General features: G+C 32.9%; 1 protein-coding gene across 8 annotated transcripts in view; it reads right to left on the reverse strand.

Annotated features, from left to right (window-relative positions):
- Positions 1-1,467: 1,467 nt before the first annotated feature.
- The window catches only part of LOC144973679 (uncharacterized), a 22,488-nt gene continuing 7,231 nt past the window's right edge, over positions 1,468-16,724 (reverse strand). For 5 of the 8 annotated variants that reach the window (XM_078916453.1, XM_078916451.1, XM_078916446.1 and 2 more), the window contains exons 2-7: positions 15,300-15,441; positions 14,813-14,854; positions 12,386-12,459; positions 12,035-12,131; positions 10,419-10,563; positions 1,468-7,966 (exon numbers count right to left, since the gene is read on the reverse strand). In XM_078916453.1, coding sequence (XP_078772579.1) covers positions 7,702-7,966; positions 10,419-10,563; positions 12,035-12,131; positions 12,386-12,459; positions 14,813-14,854; positions 15,300-15,387 — 711 coding nt within the window. In that variant the 5' untranslated portion in view covers positions 15,388-15,441 and the 3' untranslated portion in view covers positions 1,468-7,701. Of the gene's footprint in view, positions 7,967-10,418; positions 10,564-12,034; positions 12,132-12,385; positions 12,460-14,812; positions 14,855-15,299; positions 15,442-16,710 lie in introns of all 8 variants that reach the window. The other 3 variants (XM_078916450.1, XM_078916454.1, XM_078916449.1) reach the window with 2 other exon arrangements.

Raw genomic sequence — 16,724 nt, forward strand, 5'->3', positions numbered from 1 at the left:
GAAATATTTCTCCGACGAGCATAGAAGCGTATCCAGAGAGTAAAAAAACCCATTATAAATCTGATCATGTTTTAACTTTTACACATTCTGATCACAAGACATATTATGAAAAGTTCTAGCCAGCATGAAGAATAAAAAGTACCGATTTTCTTTGTTTAGAACCACGATGATCGCCGTTGCTTGGCGACGTGACATCAGACTATTGAATCCAATTAAAGTACGCCAAAGAAAAACAAGTCAAAGGGAGACTGGTTCAATAATGGATATCAAAAGTAGAGCCAGTAATCTACCATTTAGAAGTTACACACAACCATCGCTACATGATCTTTGTCAAAAGCGATACATTCAGTATTCAGATGGTCATTAAAAAGCATTATGGTTAAAGTGTAATCATAACAACCACATAATCAATAATGGAGAGATGATTTACAAATTAAAAAAAAAAAACATGTGCGATGTGGTCTAGTGGTATGACACTCGCTTTCGGATCGGAAGGTTCTAGGTTCGGACCTCGCTCTGCGCATAGTTGTCCTTGGATCAGGCTTTTTACTCACATTCTCTCATCGTACTCAGGTGTAAACTGAGTACTTGGCCGTTAACAGCGTTGTCTCTGTACGAATAAAAATTGTAATATCGCCTAAAAGGCGTCATGTCCCGTCCTACGCGTTGAACGTTGCTGTTGACCAGGGACCCCTTGTAAAGTGCTTTGAGCACGTTTAGTGGATATTACGTTATATAAAAGCTCAATTTAAAAATATATATATATACAATATTTCACAAAAAGATGCATCCATCCGCCTATTGCCTATTTCTCGCTCAGATAAGGACTCCATACAGTACAGTACAGGACTTCGGCAGGGTTACATTCCAGAAGGAAGCCACGTGACCTGAAGAAGAAATTTACCTGCCCAGGGGCGGTAAAAATCCTCCGTCCTGTTGTTTTGCTTTTGTTTTAAAGTAAGGGTTTTACGGCGCTTGCGATACATTAAGGTCATATCATATCAGCACCAGTTAAAAGGAAAAAAATGGGACAGTCTCAGGTTCAAATAGGGAACAGAAGTACATTCCAAGGCCGTATCATCAGTATACTCAGTTTGAGACCATCCAGACACAAGAACAGGATCCCTCTACGACTAAGAGAATATATAATATTTGTTTTGTTTATGTTTTTAAGGGCTTTACGGCGCTTGTAAGAGGATAGAAGACACGGTAAGTGCCACCCTGTCCACTATGGGAGACCAGGAACCCCACCCGTAATATAATATTAATATTTAATATTGGTTCACAAACTATAATATTCAAAATCAAAATCCCCTGTCCTGAGGGGAATTCCACCCACCACCACTACAAGGTCAAGGACAGAAGTGGAAAACACATGCAGCAGACAACAGGAGAGATCCCTTGTCAAGAAATGTGACGGGTAGAGGAATCCATTTATTTAAAACATACACGAACACAGGAGAAGGGTGAGTTTATAATTTAATTTTAATTGCACATTATCCAATCTCAAATGAAGGGGCTGGCATAAACGGGTAATGAAAATCACAATCAGTTTCATTCTTTTGCTACTAGATTACCCATTATTTATTCGTCCTTAACCGCACTGGACTAGGCTTAATAAAATATAAAATACGAAAAAAAAGCCCATGTAAAAATTCAAAAATATGCTTATAAATAAGACTGTGCACGGACTTTATAGAAATGCTTGTAGCTAAATACTCAAACCTATTCAATATAAAATCTAATATCCTAGAAGCAATTCTTTATCTTGCTAAAATAAAATTGTATTGATTTATGGAATAACTACTTACATCGCAGCTATATGTAGATAAGCAAGAGGAGAATCAAGGTCCCTAAATTAAATCTTGAAGTATTTTGGATGATATTCTGTGAAATTGGGATAATCGATCGATCAATTCTGGTCTAAAATTAAACTTATTCCATTCCATTTTTCATTAGACTTAGACTAGGGTATTTTGAATGTGTGAGTGTGAGTGTGAGATCGACTAATAAAATCAACCATCAATGGGTTGTAAGAAAAGTAAAATTTAGTAGGAATATTCTCGTTTTACTCCATTTATTATATGATTTCTTTAACCTAAACTGGATAACAACAGCATGATTATATATATACGCTCCGAATTGTTTATAACAAATTCCTTAGAGACGTATAAATAAGTTTGCTTCACTTCAAGGAAACTTCCTTACGACCTCCTGAGCCAGTGAGGAGCAACAGTGCTGTTGTTCCGAGACCTGCAAAGGTTATTTATCTTATCTTTCTCCTTTCACTGACACAAAGCGACAATGCAGGAAAGGTGTAAAATGAGAGTAAAAAAAACAACAAAAAAACAAAGTCAGTGAGCATTATGGCAATTTGCCGTCATCTCATTTCAATTGGTATAATGTTGTTAGGTCCCTTGAAAAGAAATTTAGGGTTATCGACATTTGCCCCAAACAACCATTTCTCTAATGAGTTAAGTTAGGTCCCTTGAAAAAAGAAAGTTAGGGTTATCGACCTTTGCCCCAAACAACCATTTCTCTAATGAGCTATTTGGATCAGCCAGCACATTGTGCTGCTGAAAATTAGCTGTCGTCACCAACCACCTTGATTGTTATAATATGGGTAGAACATACAACAAAACAAAAAAACAAAACAATAAGAAAAAATAAAACGAGACACTTAAGAGATATTATTTCTAAGGCAAAGATTGCAAGTTCATTATATGAAAGATGGATTGTAATGCTCTTTGTTTTTTTAAAGTAGAAAAGTAAAGAAAAATCATTTTAATGACATGTTTTAGTTTTGAAGCCAATCATAAATAGAATGCTTGGAACCCTGTTATCAAATTCATAAGGACTTTGAGCATTCAAAAACTATACTTTTCCTTTTAGTTTTCTTTTGCCGTTGCTGTTTTGTTGGGGTTTTTATTTTTACCCATCTACTATTATTGTACAAGAAATCACTTTAAAAAATCGCTTGAAATAAAATGGAGCTTATAAAATCTGTTGTTTTTTTGTTTTTTTTTTATTAATATGCTGTGCATAACATATAAACACAATTTTTTACAAATACATTTCTACTGTATAAAGAGAACGTGATCTATAAATGTCGTGATTTTTATTTTCAAGCTAAAAACTTTTTAAAAGCCCTCGTGCATTTAAATTTAAATACATACTGCTTAATGTAAATAGCAGATGACTGCGGATGTCAACAATACATGTATAGAAACGAAATAAGTGGGCAGCTATAAAAAAAATAACAAAAGTAATCTATTCTACATGACAAGGAACATAATTTTTTTAATTAACACCTGCAACCGTCAGCAAACACAAAATATTCATCTTTTTCTTTTTTTTTAAACATCCATTTTCAATACAAAGTTTGTTTGTTTTTTTTAACTGATCTACCTCATGGAATGGATGAAGTTGACGTCACTCAGCTCTTTGTTATCATTTTAGACAGCCTGTTAGTGATAAGTTCGCAGTGAATTATATCAATCAGACTATAAACGTTCAAGGTTACTCAAAGTTTTTGTGTGATGGTATGTTATATCCTGTCGATGGATGTTGTGAGTATTTTACCTAAATGTATCAATATATCTATGATGTTCAGTTTTTAATACAATTTTACCATAAAACACAATCGCAAAATTATAGTAACTCAAATCTCATCCCGAGGTATTTTTTAAAAGCTATTTTAACCCTCTCTTTACCACCTACAGCCAAATCGTCATATTTGTTACGACACAATATACCTTTTTTTCTTATTCAGATTTATTTTGTGCATCACATTGATCTTTGTTTAATGAATAAAAACATAAAGTTGTTTTGTAGAAAGATTGTTTGAGTTTAAAAAATCAATTTTCTGCTGGGTAAGCCTGCCATTTTTGGGAAAATACTAAAAACGATGGGTAAGGAGAGAGTTAACCAATTTTTCTCTATGATTTTGGTTTTTAAAAATCAGAATATGAAATAAAAATGAACGTGACCAAATGTAATTCTATAAATATCGACATTATGGGTTGGGTATCCAGTCTATTTATCTATCTTCAACGCTCTATTCACAATTTGACGTCCTTCCTCTTGTCTTCCTGAGCAGAAAGGAGAAACTTTACTTTTCACCAAAAAAACAAAAAAAAACAAAACAAACAAACATAAAAGGTATTAGCCCACCGTAATTTTAACCTAAAAGAATACACTTTATATCAATATTTTCATATATTTTATTGTTGCCTGAAAACAACAAACAAACGTTGAGACGAAAAAAGTATCTTGCTTTCCATTTCTTTATTAAAGCTGTTTTACTTATCTTAATTCCCAATACCAGCTGTCAATAATAATGACAAAACTGCGCATTGGCATTGTGGAAATATCTATGATTTTTTTAATCATAAAAAGCATAATAATAATAATAATAATAATAATAATAATAATAATAATAATAATAATAATAATAATAATAATAATAATAATAATAATAATAATAATAATAATAATACAGTGTATGTAATTCCATACACATTTTGGTATTTGTCTATTATGAATATAAATTTCTGATAAAAATATGTAAGAATAAAAAACAAAAAAGGAATAAATATTTGGGTAGTGATTTTTATCATCATCAAAAAAATTCTATTTGCATGCCAAAGATTCAAACCATATAAAAACGTCTCATGTAAATCTTTTAACAAATTTAAACACTGCAAATACACAATTCATAGATCCTTTATTAAAAATGAAGCTTCAAAAAAAATAATTTTAATAGGAGATTTTCTTCTTGTATTGGCAATGTTAAAAACTAAAACTAATTAAAGTAAGAAAGAAATTATACCAAAACAAAACGGAATGGACTATAAGATAATAATGCTATCAATATGAACTTACAACAAGGTTTTCATTGTTTTTTTGTTTTTAAGGGTTTTACGGCGCTTGCAACACATTTAGGTCGTATCAGCGCCAGTAAAAAAGAAGAAAATGGGATAGTAAAAAGTTCTGGAATTACAATTAAAGCACCCAAGAAAAAGTAAGACAAAAGGGGAACTGGGAACAAATAGGGATCAGATGTAGATTCCAAGAGCATACCACCAATGTACTTAGTTTGAGATCACCTATAAGTCTCATCCGGACACAAGCACAAAATCCAACAAAGAGGAATACACTCAAATGCTTACATTATACATTAAAAATAACAAATTTAATAATACATAACAGAGAGATGATTTACAAGGGAAAAAAAAATATCATCTCCCAAAACAATACCTATGCATTTGACTGTTTCCCTCCCAGCCAGGACTCTGAACAGGGCCATGACAAAACCAAGTAATCTCATTCCAAGACAAAGACAGAAAGCTTGTTGGAAAACAGATATAAGGGGATAGAAGACACAGTATGTACCTCCCTGCCCACTATGGGAGGTCAGGATCCCCACCCAGTACAAGGTTTTCTGATTACACATAGTTTCTAAGTCTTCATTATCAAAAAATCCAAACTGTTTAATCATGAATTATTCTGAGCTCGTAAAAAACCCGTTAAAATCTGTCCTCGTGTGTAACTAATTGTGAATGCACTTTGTTTGCCGTTTCCTCATTTACACAAAAAAAAAAAAACAACTTAATTCAAATGGCTAAGAATTAAAATTAAAATTAAAATATTGATGATATTGTTTCATCTCAGCCTGATTTTTGCATACAAAATTAGTGTATTTTATAAGTTGTGGTTTTAATTAAAATAATTTACTTTTAAATGATAAAATGAGGTACATAATCATTTTCATATATCATTATATTATACTTTTTAAAATCACATCACACCCAATATATCCGCCCATAAATGTACGATTGAAAAGTTTAAATTTAGTTGTATTCTCTATTCAAATTAAAGAATATAAAAACTTGAAATGCATCTCAATAATAAGACAAAAAAGAATAATCATCTCTTATGACACCAGTGCCAAAAATATTTTTTAAAAAGGTATTAGCCCACCGTAACTTTAACCTAAAAGAATACACTTTATATCAATATTTTCATAATTTTACGACTACGCATACTATCTAATATCCTTTCAGGCCATTCTATTCTCTCTTGAGACCATATTTTTTTTTTTTTTTTGGTTCACTTGAGAAAGTGGTAAATATTTATTCATATTGTCAACATAATCTTAAACGAAAGTTTGAAAAAGTTAACCGTGTGAAAAAATTATTTTGTTATAACGATTTTATACACCTGTATAAAAGGCCCTTGTAGCATTAAAATATAGTCAATAGAAATATGTGTTAATGAAGCATATAGTCATCTATACTTAGCCCCATTCAGGTGAGATTCGAATTAGATCTCACAATTCCACAATGAGAAAAGTAAGGAAAATGCAATCCAGGTTTTAAAGCCTGAGTAACATCTCTCGCACGGCGAAAAGGTTTTGGTGTGGAATTAAACCTTTCAAATAAAGAAATAAAAATAGTATGAATGAAAGACAATTTACCTCAGTGTTAATAGGTTAAAAATACATAATTTCATCTACTTTTAATCATCTAAGGAGATAAGTTAATTAGTAAAATGCACGAAATCAATAAACCAAATCAAGAGTCATATCTTTCTTTTTCTGTTAAAGCTAATTATGACGATTGTAAATTTTAAAAAATTCTTTGTTTAAATAAAAGTCGCATATCCTAAGCCAAATAATCATGTGCAATAAGCTACTGGTTATCTCAAAGGCAATATATTATATATCATCATAACATTTGTGTTACAGTGATAAGTGCAAATCAAAAGATTAACTCACTCAAACCCAACACCGACTATATCGGTAGTTTACGCGGGTTACATTTACCCCATGCCTACTAATTACATTTTCTGAGACAAATTATAGGTGTAGTACCAATGCTAATGATTTTAATTTTTGCATGTTAATGGCAGTTGAATAAAACTATCTTTGCACATGCTCATTTTTAATATATTTTTTCCCATTCTGAAAAGTAGCAAAAATCTCTAGGATTGAGTGAGTTAATCTTAAAGAACAGAAAACTGAAGAAATAACTATAATAAAATCCCCTTCCTACCTTCGTTTCATCTATTTTTTTTTCTTTTTCTTTCGAAAATGTAACCATATATGTGATCTACTGAGTCAAACTGCTATCATGTCACAATGAACTTGAAAAAGAAATGTAAGTTTAAAGACAAATTATCAGAATTATGAAATGTAGACTAGAAAAAGTTTAAGACACAAAACATACTCCCCTTAAGAAATGAATTCATTTCCACTCCAAATGTTACAAATTAAGTTTTAAAATTTAAGTTTCAGGTTCACTCTAACATATTTCCGTTTTCAGCTGATAGGTCATGTATGTCTAAAACCTTAAATATTAAGGCAGTTTATCAATCATAGTTCGCCAAATTTATTGGTCGTTGTAAGAAGATGATAGAATTATTTAAGCCATCTGGTATAATTGGTATCCTCAACACTGAGAAAAACAATTTAAAAAATAGGGCAAATATAAATACATATTGACTGATTCAAAATGCAACCATTATTTATTCCCACTCACCATGTTTCTATTTCAACAACTTTTTTTCTCCAATATCCATTTATTGGTTCTTAAAATGTATAGGTGTAGAAAAAAAACATGAGAATTGACTTGACAAAATGTAACCAAATGAGAAAACAGTAGTTGTTCCACTATTCAAGAAGAGCAGGCAATCGTTATCTCAGTCAACTGGTTGCGTGTTTGGTTGCTCATATTTATCAGCACATTCTTCAGTAGTATCTCCACTTCCTGTGACAATATTTTGTTCCTCTTCCAGTTTCTCTATATCGGATTTTGAGATCTGTTCAAAGTCATCATCGCCATCTACATCGTTATCATCAGAAGAGGAGCCATCGCCTTCATATTCAGCATCATCGTCCAAAACTTTTGGAAACTTTGATACACCAAGAAAGGATGTGATCGTCTCGATGATCTTTTCATATTCACTGAAAAAAAGACAGAAAAGTATTATTAACTCTTTCAGTGCCATTGGCCGCATTGTGCGGCCAGAGCAAAATCTGTTCTACTGTCAAACGGCTGCACAGTGCGGCCAGTCTTGAAAGGCAAAAGCAATAATGTAATCCAATCCTATTTTCAACAAAAGTACTATAAATTGAACCAATGGTATCATTTCTTTCATCAGAACATTCAATTGGCCCTAGGGGGTATTATAATTGAGATTTTGCGCCTAATTCGATTGTCGCTTTGTCTTAGCTTGTCATTCTCATGCTGCCTCAATCAGTTGTCAGCCATTTTGTGAGGGAAATGCGAATATAACCTCAAAGCTGAAAGAGTTAAAATGAAATCAACTAAATGAATACATAAGTTTGGTGTGCGTGTTTGTTTAATCTCCCTCAAGAGTTATAAACTCAATATTTGGCTAAAATGTTGATCAGTCATTTGCTCTAAAATAAAAAATCTGAAAAAACATATGAGATTATCTGTATGCTAGGAAAAAAAAACAAATCATTTCACGACTGGCAGTTTTACATAAAGGCCTGAAACATCAAGCAAGATTGCTCTTAGAAAATTTATAATAATAAGGCCAACTCGACACTTGAAGGAAATTTTCTTTAGTAGATAACAACCACTATGGACTGGCATAAAAACAGTCTGTCACAAGGTAAAAAATAAAAAATAAAATTGAGCTTTATATAGCGCAATATCCACTAAATGTGCTCAAAGCGCTTTACAAGGGGTCCCTGGTCAACAGCAACATTTAACATGTAGAACGGGACATGCCGCCTGTTTGGCGATAGTACAATTTTTCGGACAAAGACAACACTGTTAACGGCCAGGTACTCGTTTTACACCTGAGTACGGTGAGAGAAAGTGAGTAAAGAGCCTTTTCCAATGACTCAACTATGCGCTCGAACCCAGGACCTTCCGATCCGAAAGTGAGTGTAATACCACAAGACCACATAGCCACACAGTGAGGTAAGGTGAGGTGACTTACTCAGTACTCAGTGCCACACAATGTGGTGGTTCATTTGAAGAACAAGTAATCTCAAGTTGCAACAGAAAGACCAAACCATTGTACTTTCTATATCCATGTTTATATTTATTTTCATTTATAAAATGAATAAAAATTGATGACACTCACTTCTTTATTATAATTTTATACCGCCATACTGGTGATAAGTTTTCACGTAATTCTTTCTAATTAAGTTTAAATATCAAAGTTTACACACAGTCTTAGATAGTGGTTATGGTTGTTTTGGTGGGCATTTTCCCTCACAATTGGCAATAAGATGGGGAAAAAAAAAAAACCCCAAAAAACCCCAGAGCTGACAACCCCAACTGAAGAAAAGGTATAATTTTGAATGAAAAGGTATAATTTTGAATGAAAAGGTATAATTTTGAATGAAAAGGTATAATTTTGAATGAAAAGGTATAATTTTGAAAGAAAAGGTATAATTTTGAATGAAAAGGTGTAATTGTGCAAAACAAAGGCTTTCTTCATACACAAATATTATCCTAACCATCTTCAATCGCTGTTAGAAGATTCCTCTCCACAATAAATTTTGGTAAAGGCTACTTCTGCGCAAACAACGCTTCTGGTTTAGACTTCAGAAAACAAGATAAGCAGGAAGTGGATGATGAAAATTCCACTTTTTTCCATTTTCAGTGAGACAAGATTTCCCGACAAAGAAAAAATTGCTTAAATCACCCGCATAACCTTGATGATGACATAAAGGCATGGAACAATAAAAGCATATGTTTTTGTCTGATTTTAAGGGTTTTACAGCACTTGCAACACATTAAGGTCATATCAGCGCAAGTAAAAAGGGAGAATATAGGATAGTAAAAAGTTCTAGAATTACAATTAAATCACCCAAGAAAAGGTAAGACAAAGGGGAATGGTACAAATAGGGAACTGGTGTAGATTCCAAGAGCATACCATTGATGTAATTAGTTTGAGATCACCTAAAAGCCTCATCCAGACACGAGCACAGTTCTCTCCTAAGAGGAATACACTCAAATGCTTAGATTATAAATTCAAAACAACAAATATATAATAATAATACATAACAGACAGAAAATTCACAAGGAAATAAATATCATCTCCCAAAACAACAACTATACATTTGACTGTTTCCCTCTCAGCCAGGTTATCCGGCCAGGCCAGGACTAAACCAAGTAATCTCATTCCAAGACAAAGACAGAAAGCATCTTGGAAAACAGAGATAAGGGGGATAGAAGACACAGTATGTACCCCCGTGCCCACTATGGGAGCTCAGGAAAACCACCCAGCTTTTATTTTCATAATGTTGTGTATAAAATATAAATGATATGTAATAATAATAATAATAATTATATATATATATATATATATATGTAATAATACACCGTTTCGGTGTATAGTTGACAGCTCTGTAGACTATGAAAAGAACAAACCTGTAGTCGTTGTTAGTGAAAACATCAGTGAGGCCCAACTGGATCCCTGACTTGAGCACAAGAACAATTCTGTGTGCCTTCTTGGAATCTCCCGTGTCTTGACTCTCCACTCTTATATCTTGAATATCAGTCAGATTGCTTGTCACTGACAGTGGAAATAAAATTACGGGAGCTTATAAGCAATAATAGTAAAAATAATAATAATAATAATAATAATAATAATAATAATAATAATAATAAAAATAATAACAATAATAATAATAATAATAATAATAATAATAATAATAATAATAATAATAATAATGATAATAATAATAATAATAATAATAATAATAATAATAATAATAATAATAATAATAATAATAATAATAATAATATAATAATGAAATAATAATAATATATAATAATAATAATATAATAATAATAATAATAATAATAATAATAATAATAATAATAATAATAATAATAATAATAATAATAATAATGATAATAATAATGATAATAATAATAATAATAATAATAATAATAATGTAATGTAACAATTATTTAACTTGCACAACAAGCACATATTTGCTTTCTGATACTGATAACCGGAGGCAATTATGGGCCTGTTTTAACATTGTTGTTATGGACAATATTTTGTATGGGTATGAAAGTATTTCCATCACAACAAATTGGGTGATCAGACTTGCAACTATACGTCGACTAACAGAATCATGCTCTTACGAAATGCAAAGACAAAATACACATTGAAACACAATAAGTACCTAAAATGCATGTCCTATTACAACTCAAAAGCCTGTCTGAAAAGTGTTTTTAAACGTTTCCTAAAATTACTGAGCTCGAGGGCACCTTTGATTTGATTCCTTTGTCTAATTTTTTCCATCCTTTTGGGACCCCAACAGGAAAAGATTTATCAGCTAGCGATATGGGAACATTAATCAGCCATTCATTTTGGGAGGTGTATACAATTCAAGAAGCTTTATAGAAAAGCTACATCATCAAATGTGGCAATACTGAGATCTGACTTGTGGCATGACACTTGCTTTCGGATCAGAAGGTCTTGGGTTCAAAATTCGCTCAGTGTATAGTTCAATCCTTGGAAAAGACTCTTTATAAAAAAATCTCAAGACAAATTCAAGAGTCTTAAGGATGGGACTCTGCTAACATAATAATAATAATAATAATAATAATAATAATAATAATAATAATAATAATAATAATAATAATAATAAATAATAATAATAATAATAATAATAATAATAATAATAATAATTATTATTATTATTATTATTATCATTATTATAATCATCATGATCATGATCATCATCATCTGGGTGTGTGAGTGTGTGTGTGTGTGTGTGAGAGAGAGAGAGAGAGAGAGGAGAGAGAGAGAGAGAGAGAGAGAGAGAGAGAGGAGAGAGAGAGAGAGAGAGAGAGAGAGAGAGAGAGAGAGAAGAGGAGGAGAGAGAAGAGGAGAGAGAAGAGAGAGAGAGAAAGAGAGAGAGAGAGAGAGAGAGAGAGAGAGAGAGAGAGAGAGAGAGAGAGAGAGAGAGAGAGAGAGACTTTGTGTGGGTGGCATCAAGTTTGAGTTTGAGGTAATGCAATATCTTTACCAAACGGCCGTTGTGAAAGCAAATTTCCAAGAAAATACTGGCAGAAGTGCATGCGAGTCAAATGGACTTCTGACGTCTCTTTGTTCATATCACAGATCTGAAAGAATGATAACAAAAGTGTAAGGGAAAAAAATCATCAAAAATAGGAGATTTTACTCCTTCCATCGGCTGTATAGTATAAGCTAAGACTAAGACTTTCACCAGTTTCCAAAATCGTATTAAAATCGTTTTGTAATTGTTTATTACAAATTTATGGCTTTATTATAGCAATTACATCTGGCAATGACAGTAAAAGATGGATACTTCATTGTCCAAAACGTTTGGGAGAAAAAAAGGACTACACAAACAAACCTCATAATTGTCCACCATAAAACAACTGAGAACAATGGCTGCGATCCCAATAACCACCTTGAAAGGAAGTGACTCTGAAAAAAAAAGACAAAGATAAATATTAAAAAATGGTCATTTCTATGCTCAATTTAAACAGTTACTGAATCACATTTCTTTAAAAAAAAAAAAAAAAACAGTAAAAGTCCTACAACAAGACAAGAGAAGGACTTAAATAAAGTTTTCCTTTTGCTCATTTTTCTTGAATTAGCTATTCCACTGGCTGTTAGTTATGCTGAGCAACAGCTCCTATGCACAAACTAACTTTTGGTTTTTTATTTCATTATTAAAAGGCAATGCAAGACCTATTAGAATATGATTAACTTGCTCGTTTTTGACCCATTGGTGCTTAAGATAGGATATTAGGAAAGTTGAACTGAAATTTTTCCATCAAAATTATATGTGGGGAAAACATTCTGATAAAAAGAGCAATTTATTACGATGTTGCCCTAGTTAAAAATTTAGATGCCGTGCTGATATAAATCACTAAACACTCGATGTAATATTGAAAATCATGGAACTGATAACTAAAAACCGTGTATTTATAAAGAAATATAAAAATCGAAACATCAGAAACATTATGAGTCTTAAAGATTTTCCAAGTTGTCTCATGGTATGCACTTTCTCCTTACTTATCATTATCACTCTTCAAACACCTGTGGGACAATACTGGTTACCATCAACCGAGGTTACTTAGGCCATCCAGGATTACTTAGGCCACTTAGTAGAATAAAAAAGGTTGCTTTTTAAAAAGTTAAATTCATGAGTGCTTATTAGATCTATTGGGTTCTAATTATTTAAAAGATAAAAGCTACTTCTTCTTCTTCTAGGTTCCATGCCTGGTCCAGGCTTCGGATACTGCATGAATTATCTCTCTCCATTCCTCCCTGTCTCTTGCTTTTTCAAACAGCTCTTGGATTGTTAGGTTGGTGAAGCCCTTCAGTTGGTCTATGAGTGTTTTTCTTTGTCTCCCCGGGCGCGTTTACCAGGTATTTTTCCACAACTTGCCAGGTATTCATTCTTATCTTTCCTTACTATGTGTCCGAAAAAGGATAGTTGTCGATCCACTATTAAGGGCATTAGTTTCCTTTGTTGGTATGTTTGTTTTAGCACTTCTTCGTTCGTTTTGTGTGCAGTATACGATATTCTCTGCATCCTTCTCAAGCACCACATTTCAAAAGCTTCAATGTTCTTTTGTGTTTCTGCATTTGTAGTCCAGCTTTCGCATCCGTATAACAAGATTGGCCACACGTAGCACTTCAAGACTCGGAATCTAATCCCGAACGACATCTGTTTGTTTTTCAAAATGTTTCCCAGGTCCATGAAGGCCTGTTTGGCTTGAGTTATTCTTGCTCGTATGTAATTTATAAAATAAGCAATCTTGTTTTCAGTAAGTGGCCTAAGTTACCCCGGGTGGCCTAAGTAGCCCCAGTTGACGGTACTGTTTCAGTCAGAACCCCTTCAAGTTTGGAAGGTCTCTAAGGATTATTGGTGGATAGTTGGGACAACATTTTACAGGCCAATGATAATAATTTGCTCAATGAGATCACATGCTGCCCACATCTTGAAAATACAATATAAGATATCGGCAGCTTTCACAGCATTGTCATTATAACCGGAACTCCCACCTCATCTCTGTTTCCTATGTGTGCTATGTGTGATTTCCTCTTTTCTTCTTGAGTATGTAGTTTTTCTCATTCGAGTACTAAGCTTGCAACTCACACCCTCGTCATAGCCGTGTACCAAGAAATATCCCATTTTAGTCATGCATGGTATATATGAATTACACAGGGCAAAGAACGGAGATTTTCGAGTTCCTTATTGTAGCCGAGCTCTCATTGAAACTGAGGTTGTTGTACACAAGCCGTACTGCATCATCTAAGGCGAATTGAGGGAGCTTCAACATTGTTGTGCAAAGGAGTTGGCCACACCACAAATAGAAAGGCGGAGAGGTGAGACAAACTTCTCAAAATACCAGAGGCAAACAATAAACACAGCTCTCAGACACGAGGGAGAACCAATGGAGACAGCAGCTTCATCACCACAAACTCAAAGTGGACGTGGCCGATGTCACTAATGCATGCGGAAAAAAAAATACGGCTAATCGACCATAACGTGTGTGGCATGCAAAAAAGTTTTCATGCCGTAGACACTCCACAAAGCAGACTGTGTGCACAATGTGCAAAAATTAGATCTTCAGTGATGATAACAGAATGTGCCACCATCATCAACGCTATACCACCATCATCTTCATCAGTATATTCCCCCCTCATCATCATCATCATCATCATCATCATCATCATCATCATCCTTATCATCACCATCATCATCATCACCATCATTACGATCAATTTATTTTTTCATGTACCATATATATAACATAACAATTACCTGATCCAAACAAAATAACGCCTGTCACACCAACTGAAAACCCTGGAATAAAATTTAAAAAACATTGAACAAGTGATTTTCTTCAATTCTACTTAAAACAAAGTTGCTTTTTAAAGAATTTGAATTGCTGTTTTAACACCAAAATAATATTTTCAATGATTAGGTTATGAAGGCAAAAGATAAAAACAAAAAGAAACATTTTTAAAAAATTTAAAAAAAAAAAAAAAAAAAAAACGAGAACAACAACAAAAATAAACAAATGAATATTTATGATAATCAGAACCATGTTTGATGATGATGATGATGATGATGATGATGATGATGATGATGATGATGATGGTGATGATGATGATGATGATGATGATGACGACGATGATGATATGATGATAGCCATTTCTACATAAAGATGATAGAATGGACAACAACAGAAAATTATCAAACCATAAAATTTTTTAACAATAGATGTTTTCTTCTTTTCGTTCCTTACCAATGAAAACTGCCTTTGATAAAAACGCTGGCTCTCTTAGCAGTCGGAGATGAGTTTCCGATTTTTCCAAGACAGTCATGTACACCATCGTTGATGCTTGTTGTAACTCAGGATGTCACTGGATGAAACTTAAAAACCTGTTCTGTTTTGTTTTGTTTTTTTTAGAAAGGGGTGGGGGGGGGGGGGGGGGGGAGGAGTGAAAGAATAAACACAGCTCCTTTAAGAAATAAAACCCCCAAATTTGATTTAGCATCGTACGAGTGTTTTACTCCCTATAACCTCAAAATTTTCAAGACCGTTAAATACTGTTTTATAAATGATTTCAAGGTTATGTTTTTACACAGATCTAAATACAGTGTGAGAATAAAGATCCTTCAGCAAGGATTCAACTTTGTGCTACTTACAACGGGATCCGAACTCTAATGATCAGATGCTGACTGTCATTCTAAAAGAACAGTGATGATAATGGCAATTTGTCAAAAAGGAGGAAAATTTATCAGTCCATCTGTCAAACTCAAACAAAATCATAACATACAGATTCGTATAGATTATTTATTATATTACTGCTCTTCTACTTCTTGTGTACATCGATTTTAATAGTAGAGGCATAAGTTACTGTATGTAAATTTTTAATGAATTGTCCTTTACTTAAAACAATTTTTTTAAAAATGTTCTATTCAAAAGATTTAGAATAAACTTTTGCTCTAAAGATCTGAAAGTTTTTACTTTTTTTTTCTTTGTTACTGTAGCCCAGTGGTAACAGATCTTACAAATAAGACTCAAGTATCTTTAATAAATTAAAATTGTAAAACATTGTAAACACAAAGGTAAATTAAGTGGAGCACCCCTTATAATAGTAACAGATTATTATCACCTCTCTATATAGAAATAACTACAGAGCATCATCAAGTGGACATCTCATTCATTAAAGCATTTTAGATCATGAGACTGAATGCAAAATGTTACAAATTTTGAGAAAAAAAAAAAAATTGCATGAGGACAATAATTGAAAAATTAGCATTTTTTTGGATAATCCCATTCATTTATAAATATATTGAGCTTGTATTAATATACTGCAATATCCACTAGAGGTGCTCAGTGCCCTTTACAAGAGGTCCCTGGCCAACAGCAACGTTTAACATATAGGACGGTACATGACGCCTGTTAGGCGATATTGCAATTTTTTCGGACAGAGACAACATTGTTAACGGACAGGTACTCCTTTTACACCTGAATATGGTGAGCGAATGTCAGTAAAGAGCCTTTTCCAATGACTCAACTATGCACCGAGCGAGGCTCGAACCCAGGACTTTCCGATTCGAAAACGAGTGTCATTCCACTAGACTACTTAGCCACAACAAGGTATTGTAGAGTACAAAAATGTTACGAGCAAGTTGAAGATGGTATTCACATCTATTTTAACAC

Source organism: Berghia stephanieae, chromosome 5 (assembly GCF_034508935.2).
Source record: "Berghia stephanieae isolate SIO BIC M18660-M18661 chromosome 5, UCSD_Bste_1.3, whole genome shotgun sequence".
NCBI lineage: Eukaryota > Metazoa > Mollusca > Gastropoda > Nudibranchia > Aeolidiidae > Berghia > Berghia stephanieae.